The 20,561-nt window shown below is 44.2% G+C and overlaps 1 protein-coding gene across 8 annotated transcripts in view; it reads right to left on the reverse strand.

Annotated features, from left to right (window-relative positions):
• The window catches only part of LOC115100177, a 214,347-nt gene that overhangs the window by 71,960 nt on the left and 121,826 nt on the right, over positions 1 to 20,561 (reverse strand). For all 8 annotated transcript variants that reach the window (XR_003858985.1, XM_029618474.1, XM_029618475.1 and 5 more), the window contains 2 exons: positions 15,506 to 15,611; positions 2,132 to 2,264 (listed from right to left, as the gene is read on the reverse strand). Coding sequence is in view for 7 of the 8 variants with exons in the window: in XM_029618474.1 (XP_029474334.1) it covers positions 2,132 to 2,264; positions 15,506 to 15,611 (239 nt within the window). In the remaining variant the exon portion in view is untranslated. The remainder of the gene's footprint in view (positions 1 to 2,131; positions 2,265 to 15,505; positions 15,612 to 20,561) is intronic.

Consider the following 20,561-nt stretch of genomic DNA (forward strand, 5'->3'; position numbering starts at 1 on the left):
CACTATTTTTCCCAGCACTGAAGTCAGGCTCACTGGTCTATAGTTACCCGGATCGCCCCTGGAGCCTTTCTTAAATATTGGGGTTACATTGGCCACCCTCCAGTCTTCAGGTACAATGGATGATTTTAATGATAGGTTACATATTTTAACTAATAGATCAGAAATTTAATTTTTGAGTTCCTTCAGTACCATCTGGACTCATTATTTACTGGAGTTTATATACTACTTGTAAACAAGTTATCCAGGCAGTTTACACCCAACATACATGTGTATATGCTGATTTTATGTGCATAACTCTTTGAAAATTCACCTCCATATTGAATAAGGCCCACTGTCTAGCTTACAGGAGTTAACAATGATTTTTGCATTTTTACTGATGATTTATGGTAGCTGTGCAATGCACTAAATTATTCACATCCTTTATTTCAGATAATGTAACGCAGTAGTTTCCAACCTTTTTTGTTTCATGGCACACCTAGCTCAAGGTTCACTTCGTTGTGACACACCAACCACTTCCCATCATCACTTTATCTCTTCTTCCCTCTCCCCCCCCCCCCCATCCCACTGGCATCATCATCATCATCATCACCTTCCCTCTTCCCCCACTTCCCAGCATCATACTCACCCCTCTTCCCTTGTATCTTCTTCCCTTCCTTCTCTCCCACCTCCTGGCATCATCACCTTCTTTCACCCTCCATCTGTTCTCCTCGCCCCAAGCATTATCATCACCTTCCCTTTCACTCTACCCCTCTCCCCCCTGACATCATCACTTTCTCTCTCTCTCTCCCTATCTTCTGCATCTCTCCTGCCATCATCATGCCTTTCCCTCTACCCCTCTCCCCCACCCTCTGGCATCGTCATCTCTTTCTTCCACCTCTGTTTTCATCATAATTACCTTCCCTCTCCCCTACCCCCTGGTATCATCACCGTCCCTCTCCCTCACCCCCCCCCCCCCCCCTGGCATCATCACCTTCCCTTTCCCCTCACCTTCACCCCCAGGCATCATATTCCTTCTCCCTCTCCCTCCGCCCCATCCCACCATCTTCACTATCCCACTCCAACCACCTCGTCCTCCCCGCCTGCATCATCATCATTACTTTCTCCTCTCCACCTCCAAACTCCTGGTAACATCGTCACCACCTTCCCTTTTTTCTACCCTTCTTCCTCACTTCCAAGCATCATCACTTTCTCTCTCCCTCCATCTCTTCTCCTTGCCCTAGCATTATCCTCATCAGCTTCCCTTTTCTTCTACACCTCTCCCTCATCCCTGAGCACCATCATCAATTTCCCTCTGCCTCCACCCACTGGCATCATCACATTCTCTCTTCCTCTACCCCTCTCCCTCACTCCTGGCATAATCATCCCTCTCTCCCAATTCTGGCATCATCACATTCTCTTCCCTCTCCCTCATCCCCATGGCAAATGCCTTCTCTTCCTTTCCAACCTCTGACATCACCTGCCCTCTCCCTTACTTCCTGGCATCATCTTCATCTTCCCTCTCCCTCACCCCCTGTTATCACCTTCATTCCTCTTCCTCACCAACATTATCATCTTCATAATCTTCCATCTTCCTCACACCATCATCTTCTTTTCCCATTCCCTCCACTCCCTGGCATCACCTCCCCTCAACCTCAGTTCCTGGCATCATTACCTTCCCTTTCCCTTCACCTCTCCTTCCCATCCCCATGAAGCATCATCACCTTCCCTTCACTCTCCCCCACACCTGGTGGCATTTTCAGCTTCCCTTTCCTCATTCCAATCCCAATGCTTGTACAGAAATAGTCTATAAGCAGGCTTACCAAGTTCTGCTTCTTTCTCATTTCCAGTTTCCCTCTGCAATCTTAGTTGCATGGAGCCAGCAGGTTTAATGAGACCCAAGAACTCTGTAGTTTCTGTTGCAGAGGTGAGCCAGCAAAGGGGAAAGCAGGAGCAGCTGCTGCTAAGTGCTGCTCTTTGTCACCCCCTACTGGTGGGAGGACATCCTGCAGGCCAGGAGGGAAACAGGAATTGAGACTGCAGCTGTGGCACACCTACACTCCAGCCACGGCACACCAGTTGGGAAATTCTGATATAATGATAAATAACCAGTTTGCTTGAGTCCTTGCAATTAAAAAAGTAAAATAACTTTTACCTGTGATGTGTCTGTATGGCAGTATTCGGAAAAAGGAATACATGTGGAAGGAGGAGGATGTAACTCTTCTGTTGAGGAAGAATTGCTTTCAATCTTGTCCTCTATCAGTTGTCCAAGAATTCTACAGAACTTACTAAAAAATATTTGGGAGAGTAATATAAAAATTATACTGAAAAGTATTTGTAAAATGTCGCTCTTCAAGGCCATCATGAAAAAAAGATAAATAGGGGCTCAAACAGCACTTTTTCAATGGCTCAATATCGTAACCCACTTTCATTTAACCTGTTAAAGCAATAAATTTCCATTTTTAGAAAATTCTTTGGCTACCTCGTGCTTCCACTCATTGGTTAGAAAACATGTTTTGACACTCATTTCTATTTCTGGTTCATATGTGCATCCATATTATTGTTGATATTTATTTATTAAATTTCAAAGATTTAAGTTCTCGCTTTATCACCCTTAGCACCTCAGGCAAGGTAAAAAAACATATTAAATAAAAACCATTAGTAATCAGTACTTCATTATTTAATATATACTTGTTCATGCGCTATTACTACTTTAGAGAGTACATAAGAACATAAGAATTGTCATACTGGGTCAGGCCAAGGGACCATCAAGCCCAGTATCCTATTTCATACAGTGGCCAGTCCAAGTCACAAGTACCTGGCAAGTACCCAAATATTAAATAAATCTCAAGCTACTATTCCTTATTAATTAATAGCAGCTTATGGATTTTTCCTCTAGGAACTTATCCTAACTTTTTTAAACCCAATTATCCTAACTTTTTTAAACCCAATTACCACATCCTCTGGCAATGAATTCCAGAGCTTAAATATGTGCTGAGTGAAAAATAATTTTCTTTGATTTCTTTTAAATTAGCTACTTGCTAACTTCATGGAGTGCCACCTAGTCCTTCCTAACCAATTTACATTAACTTTTTCAAGTTCTTTCATGATTTTGTAGACCTCAATCATATCCCTCCTCCGTCTCTTATCCAAACTGAACAGCCCTAACTTCCTTAGCCTTGCCTCATAGGTCAGCCTTTCCATGCCACTTATCATTTTGGTCACCCTTCTTCTGTACTTTCTCCAGTGCAATTATATATTTTTTGAGATGCGGCGACCAGAATTGCACATAGTATTCAAGATGCAGTGTCACTATGGAGCGATACAGAGGCATTATGACATTCATCGTTTTATTTGCCATTCCCTTCTTAATAATTCCTAACATTCTGTTTGCTTTTTTGATCGCCAGAGAACACTGAGCCAAAGATTTCAATGTATTATCCACTATCACGCTTAGATCTCTTTCCTGGGTGGTAACTCCTAAGAAAGAACCTAATATTTTGTAACTACAGCAAGGATTATTTTTCCCAGGATGCATCACATTGCATTTGTCCACGTTAAACTTCGTCTGCCATTTGGAAGCTCAATTTTTCAGTCTCATAAGGTCCTCCTGCAATTTATCACAATCTGCTTGAGATTTAACTACTCTGCATAATTTTTTGTCAATGGCAAATTTGATCACCTCACTCGTCATACCCCTTTTCAGATCATTTATAAACATATTAAAAAGCACTGGTACAAGTACAGCTCCCTGAAGCACTCCACTGTTTACCTTTTTCCACTGTAAAAATAGACCATTTAATCCTACTCTTGTTTCCTGTCTTTAACCATCTTGCAATCCACAAAAGGACATCACGTCCTATCCCATGACTTTTTAGTTTTCTTAGAAGCCTCTCATGTGGGACTTTGTGGAACGCCTTCTGAAAATCCAAACACACTGCATCTACATGTTCAACTTTTTCCACGTGTTTATTCACTCCTTCAAAAAAATGTAACAGATTTGTGAGGCAAGACTTCCCTTGGGTAAATCCATGCTGGCTATGTCCCATTAAACCATGTCTATCTAAATGTTTTGTGATTTTATTCTTTATAACAAGTTCCATGATTTTTCCCAGCACTGAAGTCAGGCTCACCGGTCTATAGTTTCCTGGATCACACCTGGAGTCCTTTTTAAATATCGGGGTTACACTGGCCATCTTCCAATCTTCAGGTACAAAGGATGATTTTAATGATAGGTTACAAATTAATTGAAATAGGTCTGAAATTCCATTATTTAATTCTTTCAGAACTCTGGGGTGTATGCCAACCGGTCCAGGTGATTTACTACTTTTCAGTTTGTCAATCTAGCCTACCACATCTTCCAAGTTCACTGTGATTTGGTTCAGTTCATCTGGATTATCACCCTTGAAAACTATCTCTGGAATGGGTATCTCTCCAACATCCTCTTCAGTAAACACCAAAGCAATCATTTAATCTTTCCATGATGGCCTTATCTTCCCTAAGTGCCCCTATAACCACTCGATCATCTAATGGTCCAACTGACTCCCTCACAGGCTTTCTGCTTCGGATATATTTTTTAAAGTTTTTATTGTGAGTTTTTGCTTCTACGGCCAATTTATTTTCAAATTCTCTCTTAGCTTGACTTATCAATGTCTTACATTTAACTTATCAAGGCTTATGCATAATCCTATTTTCTTCTGATGGTTCCTTCTTCCAATTTTTGAATGAAGATCTTTTGGCTAAAATAGCTTCTTTCACCTCACTTTTTAGCCATGCTAGCAATTGTTTGACCTTCCTTCCTTTGGGCACGATGAAGTAGATGGAATACTGGCCGGACCCCTGTTCCTGTAAAGGAACCGGGACTATGGCTCCAAGCTCTTGCAGACGGACAAGAGTCTGACATACTGCTGGGTACTTCCGACTTCCACAGGGAGAAATTAGGTAGTGGTCCGGGAGGTCCCGAGCAAATTCTGACACGTAGCCTTTTTCAATCACATCGAGGACCCACTGATCTGTTGTAATCTTGACCCATTCCTTGAGAAACAGGGACAGACGTCAACCTAAGTTGGGAACGGAGCAATGGGCCAGCAGTATTTCATTGTGAAGAGGACTTTGCGGCCAAGCCTTGCAGGTTACCATCCCGGAAGGGACGTTGGCCACAAAAGGAATGAGACCACGAATGTGATCTGGTGGAGGTACCTCTTTGGAAAGACCCCCACGTTCTGGGGGCGCAAGGGAAAAAAGGACTTAGACTCTCTAGGACAATCCTCAGGCAGCTTATGAATCTTGTTGTTTCCCAAAGATTTAATAAGCTGTTCAAGGTCCTCACCAAAAAGCAACTTACCCTTGAAGGGAAGCGTGCCCAACTGTGACTTAGAGGAAGGGTCTGCCGACCAATTCCGCAGCCAGAGAAGCTGTCTGGCGGACACTGCTGAAATCATAACTCTGGCCTGAACCCGGAGTAAATCGTAGAGACCATCGGCCCTGTACGCCACCGCAGCTTCCAGCTGTTCTGCCTGTTCCGCCTCTGCAGACGGGAGGTCCTGTGTGCTGAGTAATTGTTGAACCCACCTGAGACTTGCCCGCTGCATGGACTGCTACAGACTGTCACCTGAACGCACAAAGCCAGGACCTCAAAAATCCGCTTGAGATGCAGTTCCAGTTTGCGATCCTGAGTATCCTTCAACGCTGTAGTTCCCACCACCGAGATGGTGGTTCGCTTGGTGACTGCTGAGACCAAAGCATCCACCTTGGGAACCTTAAGCATCTCAAGACATTGATCAGGGAAGGGATAGAGTTTATCCATTGCCCTACCCACTCGGAGACCTGATTCAGGGGACTCCTATTCCCGGAGAAGCTGCATGAGCATGGGATGGAATGGGAACGTACGTGGAGGAGCCCTAAGTCCCGCTAGGACAGGGTCCACGTTCCCGGTAATAGAGGCAGATGTGGATTCTTCAGGTGGAACCTCAATCCCCAGCTCATTTAGCACAAAAGGGATGAGCGGATCTAGCTCTTCTCTTTGGAACAACCTGAGGACCCATGGGTCGTCCCCCTCAATAGGTGGATTTGGGAGAAGTAAATCTGTGTCTGGATCAGGGGTAGGAGAAGGCTGGGGAGGATCAGGGGGAGTTGGAACACCCGGTACGGTCCAGACCCTGACTGAGCCCTGCGGATCTGGAACCTTAGGAGGGGGGGGGGGTCCGGAGAGGGATCATCCTCTTCCTGCAGGCTGGCTAAATAGGATTTGTGCATGAGAAGCACAAACTCAGAAGAAAATCGAGGTTTTAATTTCTTTGGTAATGGGGGAGGGGGAACTAAGGCAGGAGGGTCAGGGACCCCAACCGGGGAGCCCTCAGGACTTAAATCTGGCAGCAAATCTGTAAAATCTGGTTCCCCTCCCCACCTGAAGCCCTGATTCACTGTGAGAGCAGAGCTCAAAATGGCTGCCGTTCCTGCGTTTTTTTGTGTGGGAGACGGTCTAGAGACACACTTGGGAGCCCGACCATGGGCTGTTGACCTCACCACCGCCACGGAGGGACCCTCTTCGCCGGGCAAACATGTGGAACACAGCCCCTCGTGGGAGAGCCACGAGGTGGGCTCCCCACAGGCCAGGCAACCTGCTGGACGCGGCATGATGAAAGGAAAAATGCTGCAGAGAAATTAACAACTGCTGAGCCTGGCTGCAATCACAAGCAGGAGCAGAAGAATGAACCCTGCTACGCTGCCTCCCTGTACAGAGCCATGCAAACGCGGGTAAGCTGTGCTGCATGGACAAATTCAGGCTCTATGTCCGATTTAAAGCTTTTTTAAAACAGCAGAGGTATTTTTTCTTCCCTGCAACGGGACCAGAGGCATTAGACTTCTCAAGGGTCAAAGCAACCAGAGAGGAGGAGTGACTGGACCACCAGTTTCACCCCAAGCCAGGCAGAAGTTCATCGGGGAAGGAATCCTAGGCTGAACAATCAAGGGGCAAGCCCCCCTAGGACCTTGCAAGAGCGAGGAGACAGAACTGTCTCCCTTAAGGAACAGGTTTTGAATTATACCAAGAAAAGTTAATCTGCTTTCTCTTTTTTTTTTTTTTTTTTTAATTAACAAATGAGATAGGTAATTCTTGCTTGATCCTGAAAAGGTATGAAGAGAAAAATCTCCCTGAGAGAAGAAATTTAGGAAAGAGAGGGAACCGCAGGTTCAACTGCCTGCATCTGCTGGAGACAGAGAAATACTGAAGGGACGCAGAGAGGGCTCTGTCCTGATATAGGATACCCTTTCAGTTTTTCTCTGTCTCCATCTGCTGAACAGGAGGCTCAACCCACTGTCTGGACTGATCCGGGTACGTACAGGGAATGCGCATTTAGTCTCTTGCAGGACATAAAGCGCCACCCCGTCACCAAGATGCTCTTCTCTGTCATTGTAATATAATTTGTACCCTGGTATAGCGCTATTTTGTTTGTATTAACATTCTGTTTTTCAGCTGACAGGGATAAACTGGAATCTTTTAGCTTAGGTGAGTTTTTAATTATAGGCACTTGGACTACTTTTCTTATTATTGGAAACTCTCCGTTGAGATGCCCTAATTCTAATGTGTCATTAGTATCCTTTGAAGATACTTCCCTCCGAACCATGCGCTGCTCAGCAACTGTCAGCTTTCCCCTTTGTTCTAGTTTAAAAGCTGCTCTATCTCCTTTTTAAAGATTAGTGCAAGCAGCCTGGTTCCACCCTGGTTAAGGTTGAGTCCATCCCTTCGGAAAAGGGTCCCCTTTCCCCAAAAGGTTCCCCAGTTCCTTAGAAAACTGAATCCCCCTTCCTTGCACCATCGTCTCATCCACGCAGAGACTCTGAAGCTCTGCCTGCCTCTGGGGACTTGTGCATGGAACAGGTAGCATTTCAGAGAATGCTACCCTGGGGGTTCGGGATGTCAGCTTTCTACCTAACAGCCTAAATTTGGCTTCCAGAACCTCCCTCCCACATTTTCCTATGTCATTGGTGCCCACACGTACATGACAGTCAGCTCCTCCCCAGCACTATCTAAAATCCTATCTAAGTGACGCGTGAGGTCCACCACCTTCGCACCAGGTAGGCATATTACCAGGCGATCCTCACACCCACCCAGCTGTCTACATTTCTAATAATCAAATCACCAACTATGATGGCCTACCTAACCCTTCCCTCTTGGGCAGGAGCCCTGGGAGATACATCCTCTGTGCGAGAGGACAATGCACCACCTGGAGAGCAGCTATGCAGTTGGGTCAAGGTCCAATCTCTTAGGAAGAGTGAAGACGGCGCCGCACTCAAGGTCTGTGCCTATATTGTGGCAGCAAGGGGCACTTCCTAGCCCGATGTGGTGAGCGGCCGGGAAACGCCAGAACCTAGGGATCATTGAGGAGCTGACCCTAGGAAATACAAGTTCCGCCTCCTCATGTTACCCGCCTCCTGTTACCCTCGTCTACCCCGAGGGATCCTTTGATATGCTGGCTTTGATCAACTCCGGAGCGGGAGGAAATTTCATCCTCGCAGACCTCGTCCAACAGTTGCAGATTGGGGTCCAACCCTGAATTTCCCCGATCCGGGTATCTTCGATTCACGGTACTCTCCTCCCAGGGAGTATTTCTACCTGTACCAAGCCCTTGATTCTTCGCCTTGGTCTCCTACACTTGGAAGAAATCTCGTTTCTTATACTGGAGAGGTCCATTCACCCTATCATCTTGGGCTTGCCCTGGCTGCAGAAACATTCCCCAGGTATACCCTGGGATACTCTTCAGATTGCATCCTGGGGTCCGCCTTGTTTTGACTCCTGCCTGACAGGTATCCCTCGTCCCAGTGTGCCTCTCCTGACCACGCCCATGGCACTCCCGCCACAGTACCAAGATTAAGAAGATGTCTTTTCTAAGGAGAAAGCTGAACTCCTTCCAGAACACCGGCCCTTTGACTGTGCCATAAATCTGATCCCAGGCACTACGCCTCCTAGAGGACGGGTCTACCCCTTATCACTCCCGGAAATTCGGGCCATGTCGGCATACATTCAGGAAAATTTGGACAGAGGCTTCATTCGGCCCTCTAATTCCCCCGCTGGGGCCGGGTTCTTCTTTGTGGCCAAGAAGGATGGGTCACTCTGAACCTGCATCGACTACCGCGGCCTCAACGCCATCACACGATTCCTTTGCCTCTGATTCCTGAATTACTAGACCGGCTTCAAGGGCCTAAGGTCTTTACCAAGCTGGACCTCCGGGGTGCATATAATTTGGTACGCATACGACCCGGCGACAAATGGAAGACCGCATTCAATACTAGAGACGGGCACTACGAATATTTGGTCATGCCCTTTGGCTTATGCAATGCTCCTGCGGTCTTTCAGAACCTTATGAATGAGGTCTTGAGGGACATGTTGCACACCTCTGTCATAGTATACCTCGGATGATGTATTGGTGTATTCAAAAGACTTGTTTATGCACCATGTACAAGTGCAGCAACTGCTGCAGAAACTCTGGGACAATCATCTCTTTGCCAAGTTAGAGAAGTGCCAGTTCGAGCAGGAATCCTTGCCGTTCCTCTGATATATAGTCTCATCCACAGGCTTCCACATGGACCCTGATAAGGTGGCGGCCATTCGGGATTGGCCACAGCCGTTAGGGGTCAAGGCCCTACAACGCTTCTTAGGCTTCGCTAATTTCTACCGTCAGTTCATACCCCATTACTGCCGGATGGTGGCACCACTTACGGCTCTTACCAGGAAGGGTGCCAATGCGAAGAATTGGTCCCCGATGGCAATAAATGCTTTCCAGAGGCTGAAGGAAGCCTTTCTCCTTGATGTCTGTCTCCACCATCCAAATCTGCAGCGTCAGTTCATTGTGGAGGTAGACGCATCTGATCTTGCGGTAGGAGCTGTCCTGAGCCAGTTATCCACTAAAGGCAAACCCCTACCATGTTCATATTATTCTCGAAAATTCTCTCTGGTGAAGAGAAATTACAGTATCGGCGATAAGGAGCTCCTGGCCATCAAGCTTGCGCTGGAAGAGTGGTGGCAGTGGCTGGAGGGGGCCCAATACCCCGTGATCGTCTATATGGACCACAAGAACCTGGAATCCTTGTGCCGAGCCCAACGCCTTAATTCTCAAGCCCGATGGTCGCTTTTCTTTAGCCGGTTCAATTTCCTCCTCAGGTACAGGCCAGCCTCCAAGAACATTAGAGCTGACACCCTCTCATGCACGGCTGAAACAGAGGATAACCCTGATCCGCCCCGTTATTTCCTCAATCCAGCCAAAGTCCTTCTTGCAGCTTCAGAGGTGGTTCCTATGGGTAAGACGGTCGTACCGATTCGCCTGCGCAAGAAGGTGTTGTCATGGGCTCATGACTCGTTGAAAGCAGGGCATTCGGGGGTCGCTCAGACCTTGGATCTGCTGACCGAATATTACTGGTGGCCTCAGGTCCGGAGAGATGTTCGTCTTTACGTCAGCTCCTGCCTGACTTGTGCTCGACAAAAGATACTGACTGGTCGCCCGTGGGGGCTCCTTCAATCATTGCCTATCCCCAATGAGCCATGGACCCATTTGTCGACCGACGTTATCGTGGACTTGCCACCTCTGAAGGGAAAACAGTGATATGGGTCACGATCGACAGGTTTTTGAAGATGGCCCACTTCGTCCCCCTCACTAAGTTACCAACGGCACCTGAGCTCGCTAGTCTTTTCGCTCAGCACATCTTTCGCCTACACGGACTTCCTCTTCATATTGCCTCCGACCAGGCTCACAGTTCACGGCTAAGTATTGGAGAGCACTCTGCAAGAAATTTGGGGTTCATTTGGACTTCACGACCGCCTTCCATCCCAAAGGCAATGGCCAAGTGGAGCGCACAAACCAGACCTTGAAAGCCTTCCTCCGAGCCTTCATGGGAGACCTACAAGATGATTGGGTGGCTTTACTCCCGTGGGCAGAATTCTCCTACAACCACCATAGGCATTCGGCCACCGGTAGGCCTCCCTTCCAGGTAGTCTATGGGAGACGTCTCCGACCTCTTTTGCCTTTGCCATTGGCAGTCCCATCACCGGCCGTGAAGCTCACAGCCGCGGACTTCCAGTGGTGAAGTTCCAGTTGGCCTCCTGACTTCAGCTCTACTCTTCTCCATCCTATGGAACTCCTCTTCAGACACCGGCCCACTGGAGACCGCATGTAAGTCCAAGCGGCTCGGGTCCTCATGGGCTCCTCCTGTGGGGACCTCGGGTTTCCAGTGGTGAAGATCCCTCCAGTCTCCTGCCCTGTGCCGCCTCAAGGATTCGACATCCACTGTGGGTCTTCCCACGGTGAGTCTTCATCTGTCCCAGCCGGCACAAGGGTCCACGAATCCAACACCATCTACTGACTCTAATAAGGGTTTCAGCTTATCAATGCAATCAGAACAGTTCTTCAATCATTAATCTTCTCTAGCACTGATTATTGTAATGCTTTATTACTCGGTCTGCCTGCATCAACGATCCGGCCATTGCAGGTCCTACAAACGCTGCAGCGAGAATCCTATCGGGGACTAAAAAAAGAGATCATATAACACAATCTTAATTGCCCTTCATTGGCTCCCAATTGAATCCCATATTCAATTTAAAATGTTGTGCATTTTACACAAAGTAATATATGGAGACCAAAATGACTGGCTAAAAGCTGCCATACGATTACATACCCCACAGAGAAATCTTAGATCAGCGAATAAAGGCCTCTTGACTATCCCGTCCTTAAGCTCGGCAAGGTTAAGTCAAGTGCGAGAGAGAGCCATTTCATTAGCGGTCCGAAACTGTGGAACGAGTTACCTTTTGAATTAAGAATGCAATCTGACTTGAAGGTTTTTAAAAGAAATCTGAAAACATGGCTGTTTAGAAAAGCTTACAATGGAGCAGTTTGATACTTGTCTGCAAACTACTTATCTCTTTTATGCTGCTAGTCTTGTACTTACATCTCTATTTTACCTATCTGATATTTTACTATGCCGTTGATATTTAAGTATTGTATGTGACATTTTCCTTAAAAGTTGTATTTTATTCTCTTAAATTTAATATTATATTGTCTTTTATTCTGAAACTATGTATTTATTCTTTTAAATATGTAAACCATTGTGATGGTACGACTGAATGATAGTATAGAAAATTTGCTAAATATATAAATGTAAGTATTACACCATATAGAATTGGTGGGCTGCAATGCAGGCATTGAGCATATAGCTCTAATAGACTTCTTCCCAAAGTTGTCTAATTGTCTAGGGTCCTTGCCTGAGGAGTTTTTGTAGAAAATCCTGGTCTTCTTTGCCCATTTAAGTGCTGATTCAACGATCACTGACTGGTGCGGTAGCTGGAATATCCCAAACACTGGGGTTTGCTGAACTCTATATCTGAAATCCAGTATATTGGCTGCTGAATTCTCCCATCTTCTTGTTTTGTAAATCCCATAGGATTGAGTGTACTGGAATTGCTATGGGCTTGGATGGAATTTCCAGAATTCGGAAAAGACCTATGATGTTGGAACGGGGGTCTTAGTCCTTGCAGAACTGACACCAAATACCTTAACCAAATTATCCAATAATGTGCAGTACGAGAGATCGTCTGATGATGACGAGTACTCTGGCAGATCAGATAGGGGGTTGGAGAGAATACCCATAGACCCTTCCTCAGAACTCAGAGATGAAGGAACGCTAATCCAGGAAGCCCAATGATGACAAAGGCAATTGGGACTAGGTCCTTGGTCACCTTGAAGGGAACAATTCTTAGGGCATGCTGTAGACAATGGTGTCTAGAACTCCTTCCTCAGACTGGCTAGATTCCTCCGCATTAAGGAACAGTTGGAGACTAGATCCTGCCCCCTGGACATCTGATGGTAGCTCCCGAGGTGTGGAGGTGAGAGGGGCTCCCCTTTGAGGGCACAAATCCAACATTCTGGGCAGGAGAAGTTGAAGGGTGCTCTCCTTGTCACCAGCTGATAGTGAAGCAAAGAAAGTCTTCACCAACTCTGCTACCTGGTTTATGAATTGCTATGTCCTCTAACTAGGAGTTAGGGGAGATATCTTCCTCCTGGATCAACTGAAACAGTGGTTGCTTGGAGATCAGAGACACCGTGAAGCATGTCAGATCTAGCATCTCCAGGCAAAATCCTTGTTTGCGGAGACAAGATGTAGATGAGGACCTCCAGATGGGGGGGGGAGGTAAGCGCAGAAAATCTCCTTCTGGGCCTCTTACTGATCTTTCTCGCCTCAAATGCATTTAGTGCCCTGATGAGGCAGAAGACCGGCACTTCAACTGTGCCAGGACACAAAGACTGATGGATCCAGTGCTGAATCGTTGACATAGCAAACAGCTGCATTGGCTAAATTGAGGCTCGATATGACAACTATGTCGATGATGCCGATGGGCAATGCTTTGACGGCTGATGAATTGATGGAGCTGATTGCTTTGGCAGAGCCGGACTTTGATGGGTTGATGATGCAAAGGCTCAATGCATTGATGACTGTAGGTGCATCAATGGGAGGGTTCCCAACCTCAGCTTTGGTGGCGCCAACTGCACTTCTTCTTATGCATAAATGAGCCCCTCGGGGCCTGCCACAAGCCTCTTGTTCATGGCACTTTTGTGCTTTGTTCAACCCTGGTCAAGCAGCAGATCTGGAAACTGTTACCACAGTAGGGGGAGCTCTGGTCAAGGAGCTCCTGCTCAACTCAGCACGGAGGAAGTCCAAGGATGGCCTGCTCTAGGAAGAGCAATGATTCTGGCATTTCGCCAGCTTGTGAAGTTCCACCATCTTCCAGGCCCTGTTTCTCTAGGACCTCGGAAAATTCCAGCCACATTCACAGCAATTATTTATGTCATGGTTCGGCCTCAAACATTTATAACAAATGCTGTGGCCATTGGTTATGGACATCTTCTGGCCACACATGCAGTCTTTGAAGCAACTGGATGCGGTCTTCTTGGAGCCAGTCATGATAATCTTTTCCATTATTTATTTATTTATTTTTAGGTAGCACTTGAAAGTGCTGTTGAAGGGCTGCTGAGGCAGTGAGGCAACTCAAAGTGAGTTGTAGGTCAAATATTAGAAGTACCAAAAATCTGAGAGATGGTACACATCCATACAGGAGCTTGGATGAAAAAAGATTTGAGGAACTCCTGCACATTCTAAGAGGAGCAAAAATTATATGAGCTAGAAGAGAAGGTCTTGTTCAGTGCTGTTGGATAACGTCACCCACGTGTCATGGCTAATTCAGCCTTGCTTGTCGCCAGAGAATCAAGTGGTAAAATTGGTTAGTAAGCACATCCTGGTTTACACATGACCATAAAGTTCTTAACATATTTGTATCAGTGAAATAATTAATCCTCTACAAATGCTTGAAAAGTTTACAGGAGAAGCCTTAACTAAATTTTAATATTGCAAAGTAAGAAATTGTTGACAGTTCTCGTGTTACACTCAAGATTTATACTTGAAAGTATTTGTAAAAGTAACATCAACCTTGAGAAAGAGCTTTATTTTACAACAGCACACACCCTGAACATTGGTGAGGTAATGCAATAATATGAATACTTTTGAAAAAGATTTTGAAGTTACACTTCCCATTTTTCTATACAAATTAGCTAAACTGTACTAATTTGCTACCTGGATACAAATATATCTTCTAAACTGTCTCCATACACAATTTCACAAAATTTGTTATAGCTTTTGCAGCTTCAGAATAAATTGCTATGCAGGAAAGAAGCAACAACAAAAAGTTGGCAATTTTCGAACCATATAGATTTTAACAGTATTGCTTTAAATAATTTTTTAAAAAGTTGGTGGAAGTAACCTCCCTTGCCTAGAATTTTCTTTATTAGTAAAATGTTTTTTTCTTGCTTAAAGTTGTGTTAAGCATATCAAAATTATAAATATAGTTACCATAATTTTCACTTTCTGAGTATAGGTATTATAGAAAAAATGGATGCTACTTAAGTACTCAAATTTCATTAGTCAATCAACATTTTTCTTCAGGTTTTATATTAGTTGAAATTGAGAATGAAAACAACATTTAAGAATAAGAGACAACCAAACACAAAGGATGCTGTTAACAGTTGTGGATATATTTGTAACAAAGCAATAGCATAACACAGCTTACTGTCAGAATAATTTTGGATGAAATGTATAACACTACATAGTACTTAGGGGTAAAATTACACATTTTAAAATATTTTCCCTTGGAAATTGCTGGATAATACATGCCAGAGGCTAAGAGGTCTTACCTGTTAACACTATGAGCTGCTGTAGGACCATCTCAGAGAGCAGGTGCTACAAGAAATGCACGAGGCTAAAGGGAAGAAGCCCTGTGTTTGTGAAGTCACATACCTTTCTAAAAAAGACATTTTCTTTCCCCTATATTCACTAATATTATTTCAATTTAGCTGAATTTTAGGACATGTTGGCATGCTGAAAATGATCAGGTCATATCATTTGCTTAGCAGCCAATAACTACTAGCTACAGTAAGAAACAACTTTATGTTTTGCAATAAAAATTCAATATAGATAGAAGTTTTAATCTTACCGTTCCCTATATAACAGGAATGACACCGACACCACAAAGAAAAGGAATATAATTGCAAAAATAGTAGCATTTGCTGCAAGACCAGAAATCAAACGGGTCAAAAATCCTAAATGAACAAAAAATTCAAAGAGCAAAATTAGTAAGGATTACATGAAAATATATTTTAATTAACACAAGTATTAATATAATAAAATTTTGTCTCCAACTTTTATAATATATCTTTCTGGAAATTCTATTTTAAAGTCTGTTTCATACTAACAGGTTTTTGCCTTTAGGGGAACAAAAAGAAGGGGATTAGTAAGCACCCATACAGAGCAATTTATTTAATATTTTTTTAATCCTTACGTGGTTTTCCTGTATCTTGCCTACAATTCATTTATAAAAAACTAGAAGAAGAACAACACATGGGCCAGACCAAGAGACTGATGTACTAAAGTGCAAAGTGATTCCACAAGACACTTTGTGTGAAAAAAAGTGCAAAACACCTCAAAATGTGCAAATCCCAAAATTTTGACATTTTGTTCATTTCTTTTGTGTGAAGCCCCCTTCTGTGAAATCAATTTTCACTTCCCCCTTTGTAAACATTAAACTTTTTTCTGTAGTCCACTATGCATAAGGAGAAATTACTACTTACCTGATAATTTCCTTTTCTTTAATGAGGACAAGCCTTCATAAACAGCCTTCTAACTCAAGGAAGCTACCCAGACAGTCTAAAAACCGCCTCACTCAAGCCCCTCCTCAAGAAACACAATTTAGACCCTAATGTACTAGCTAATTTCAGACCCATTTCTAACCTCCCATTCGTTGCCAAACTAACGGAGAAACTGGTAAACTCCCAGCTTTCTGAATACCTAGAAGACCACAAGATCCTATACCCATCGCAATATGGTTTCCGCAAATCACGCAACACGGAAACCCTCTTCATATCACTTACAGACCATATAATCATGGGGTTAGACAAAGGACACTCCTTTTTATTAGTCCTGTTAGACATCTCGGCGGCATTTGACACCGTCAACGATAACATCCTGCTGGATCGCCTAGCAGATATCGGCATCTCCGGATCTGCCCACAACTGGTTCAAGTCCTTCCTCAGCAATAGGACTTTTAAAGTCAAAATTAACAATAAAGAGTTACCCCTAACAAAATCAACTCTTGGTGTACCACAAGGATCCTCCTTATCTCCATCCCTCTTTAACATATACCTCCTCCCCCTCTGCCAACTGTTAACAGACCTCAACCTAATTTATTATCTGTACGCAGATGACGTGCAGATTCTAATCCCCATAACAGAATCAATCTCAAAAGTGCTCACCCATTGGAATAACTGCCTTTCATCCATCACTAATCTACTCAACAGCTTAAACTTTGTACTCAACGCCTCAAAGACAGAACTTCTCCACATCTCCTCAAACGAAAACAATATCTCCCCACTATCACCACACAATTCTCTCATTACCTGTAAGCAGGTTAGAGACCTTGGGGCAATTCTAGACAAATCGATTAAACCTAAAGAAAATGGTCAATACAACCTCCAAAGACTGCTTCTACAGACTACAGGTTCTAAAACGACTGAAACCACTCCTATTCTTCCATGACTTCAGGATAGTCCTCCAAGCGCTTCTATTCGCCAAAATAGACTACTGCAGTGCCCTTTTCCTAGGCCTCCCCAAATCCACGACCAAACCACTGCAGATGATACAAAATGCGGCAGCGAGATTGTTGACCAGTACAAGCCGCGGCGAACACATCTCACCCATCCTCAAGAACCTACATTGGCTACCAGTGAATTTCAGAATTCTATACAAATCAATCACCTTAATCCACAAAACCATCCACCATCAACTTCAACTCGACCTGGAAATCCCATTCAAACTCCACTCCTCTAACAGACCAACTAGAGATATTCACAAAGGCACTCTGAAATATCCCCCCACTAAAGCCTCACGCCTCTCTACGACCAAAGACAGAGCTTTTTCGATAGCAGGCCCATCTATCTGGAATAGCATCCCATCAAATCTAAGATTGGAGCCATGCCTTTTAACTTTCAGAAAAAGACTTAAAACCTGGCTCTTTCACCAAGCCTTCGCCGATCCACCAGACAATCACTAGTTGTCCTCACTCTAACCCGGCCTGGCATTTATATTCATGAACAATGGACTCTGAATCTTCCAGGTTAAAGCACCTTTTAAGCTTTTAACCCGTACGCTCTTTGGTAACACTTTATATTTATTTCCTGCCTTATCTTCCTTCCAGCTTGTTGCAAGCTTCCAAGTTCTCTTTCCCTGTTGATTGTAACTTTGACCTATTCCTACCTATTGTTATCTTTCGTTCACTTGAATTGTTACTCCACTTATACCCTTGTTAAATGTAAACCGATCCGATATGGTTATTTACTATGAAGGTCGGTATAAAAAACTGTTAAATAAATAAAATAAAATAAAAAGTTAATCTACTTCAATGGGTTATGCACCTCTACCAGCAGATGAAGAGAGAGCAAAGCTGAGGTCAGGATATATATACCCCTGCACTGGAATCAGCCCGCCAGTATTCTCTGCAAAAGCCAACTGTGGACAACTAAAAAATACATAATTATAACCACTAAGACAACCATTTAAATAATCAGTTAATAGAAACACTGAGGTTAGACAAGGAGTGTAATGTCACTAATCTAGGGACTGGATCTGACATTCACCGGTAATCTCCAGAAACGCAGCCACTAAGGAGGACAATAGCACCATCATCTGGCAGCCAAGGGCGGGAAGGGGGATTAACCTGTCCTTATTAAAGAAAAGGAAATTATCAATAAGTAGTAATTTCTCTTTTCTTAGCATTCAGACAGATTAATCCACAACAGTGGGATGTGCCAAAGCTACTCCCAAACAGGGCGGGAGGCTGCCCACAGTCCGACTAACAACATACGCATGAAGACTGCGTCCTCGCGGGCTTGCACATCCAGGCAGCAATGCCTGGAAGTTGTATAAGAAAAACCACATTGCAGCTCAACAAATCTAGATGGTAGACAACCATCTAATCTCCGCCCATGACACTGCCTGAGCCTTAGTGGAATGAGCACTAACCTTATTGGGCAATGGCTGCTCAGCATCCACATGTGGCCGTGATAACCTTCTTAATCCAGCAGGCTATTGTAGCCCGTGATTCCAGCTCACCCTATTTACTCCCACCGTGGAGTATAAAACAGCTGGTCCATGTTTCTGAGAGGTTTATAACCTCTAATACCTCATGATATGCCTCTAGCCATCCATCTCTGCCCAAACCTTTCATTCCCCAAAAGGATAAACTAACACATTATATTCACTTAATCATCCTTAAAAGGGAACAGATGTGTTTTAGTTAATTTTAGAAATTTCAAACAATTAGCTCATTCCTTACCAAAACTGGGAGAGTATGCCAGACCTGTGGAGCCATTGATGTAAATGCCTGTTTTGAACCCAGACTGGTTTTAAAACTGTATTTCTGGGAAAACTCTAACAAGAGCCCTTGGAAGACCTAAGCACCAGGCCAGATTTATGCCAGGCCAATTTGTCAAACAAGTATTTTGGGCCAGCAGATCTCATACAATGAAAAAATCAAAGATGAGAATTTAAATTTAGCTCTTTTAGTTATCAGACAAAGTAGAGACAAAAGTGATGGTGAGGTCAATATTCAAAAGCAAGTTTTGCCAAATTCAGCACAAAGAGCATTTTGGGGAGGAGTTAAGTATTCCAGCTAACCGGGTCATTCATCAAATCCTGTAGGGCCATATGTCTTGTTAAAAGGAGTCTAATGCACTAAAAGGTAGATTTTAAAAGCCTTGAGCACTCAAAACCGGCCGTTTATGCGTATAAGTGGGCCGAGCGGGAGCTATGCAAATTTTAAATAGCTGGGAAGGGCGTGCATACATTGATGTACGTGTGGCCAGAAGAGGGGCAGGTCATGGGCATTCCAGAGGCGGAGCTACAACTGACACACGTAGCCTCTAATTTTTCTCAGCCAGCACACTTAACATACGTGCATAAAATAGTGTGTTTTGTGCGCGGCAAGATACACACATTTATGGGCACGCGTGCAGCGCTTTTAAAATCTACCTTTAAACGTGCAATTTATATGGCGTTGCTTATTAGTATACAAATGATAATGAGTGTGCAAAAGCTATAAAATTATGCAAATGAGACCCCTACCACTTTTAACAGTAAAATAACAGAATAACGCAGGATGTAACATGGGAAATAAGTTTTTTCCCCCTTTACTGCCAAAAAGTGTTATCACGACAGCGCCCATTATCATGGATCGCAGCTATTATCATGCGCAATAAAATGAGGCTCTCTCTGAGACACATCTACATGACCTTGCTGGGCCAATTAAAACAACTTTTCTTACCTGCCCTGTCTTCTTAAAGCTACAGTGTTAGGGGAGAGGTTGGTTAGGGGGAGGGTAAGCAGCAAGTTGTTTTCTGTGGTGTGTTTTTTGTCTGTTTTATGGTTTTTATTATGTATGTAAATTTGTAAACTTCCACTGTTGTAGCTACTGATTATGTAGTATATAACATTTTTAAAATAAAGAAATAAAATAAAATATGGGGCATTTGCAGTGGCTCATAAGCACTCACAGCAGGTTCCATGTTGCTCCTTGCTCTGCGACAGCACAGGCTTCCTGTAACCAGAGCAACCCATGATAGGGATAGCGTGCCATGGAGCTTGTTGTCAGCATGCACATGCTGATGCAAAGGCCCTGCGTTTGAGGGACATTCTTGTTGAAGCTGGGACAGTACTTGGAAAAGGAAGAAAGGGTTGCAGGCCCGGATGGCAGAAGCATTAGCCACACTCCCGTAGCCTTCAAAATTTAATGCTGAGGCTGTTGCCTATTCTTAAATCTAGGCCTCAATCCAACGAGAACAAAGACGCCTTGTGCTGCAGGAAGTGGTTGTGTCTTGGAATGAGAGGTCCACACTGATGAAACAGACAGCTCCCTGGTCGGTGTTGGATTTGGATAGAATAGATGACTTGGCGCCATTGGGATCTTCAGCTCCATGAGAGATGATGGTACCTGCAACAAG

Source organism: Rhinatrema bivittatum, chromosome 10 (assembly GCF_901001135.1).
Source record: "Rhinatrema bivittatum chromosome 10, aRhiBiv1.1, whole genome shotgun sequence".
NCBI lineage: Eukaryota > Metazoa > Chordata > Amphibia > Gymnophiona > Rhinatrematidae > Rhinatrema > Rhinatrema bivittatum.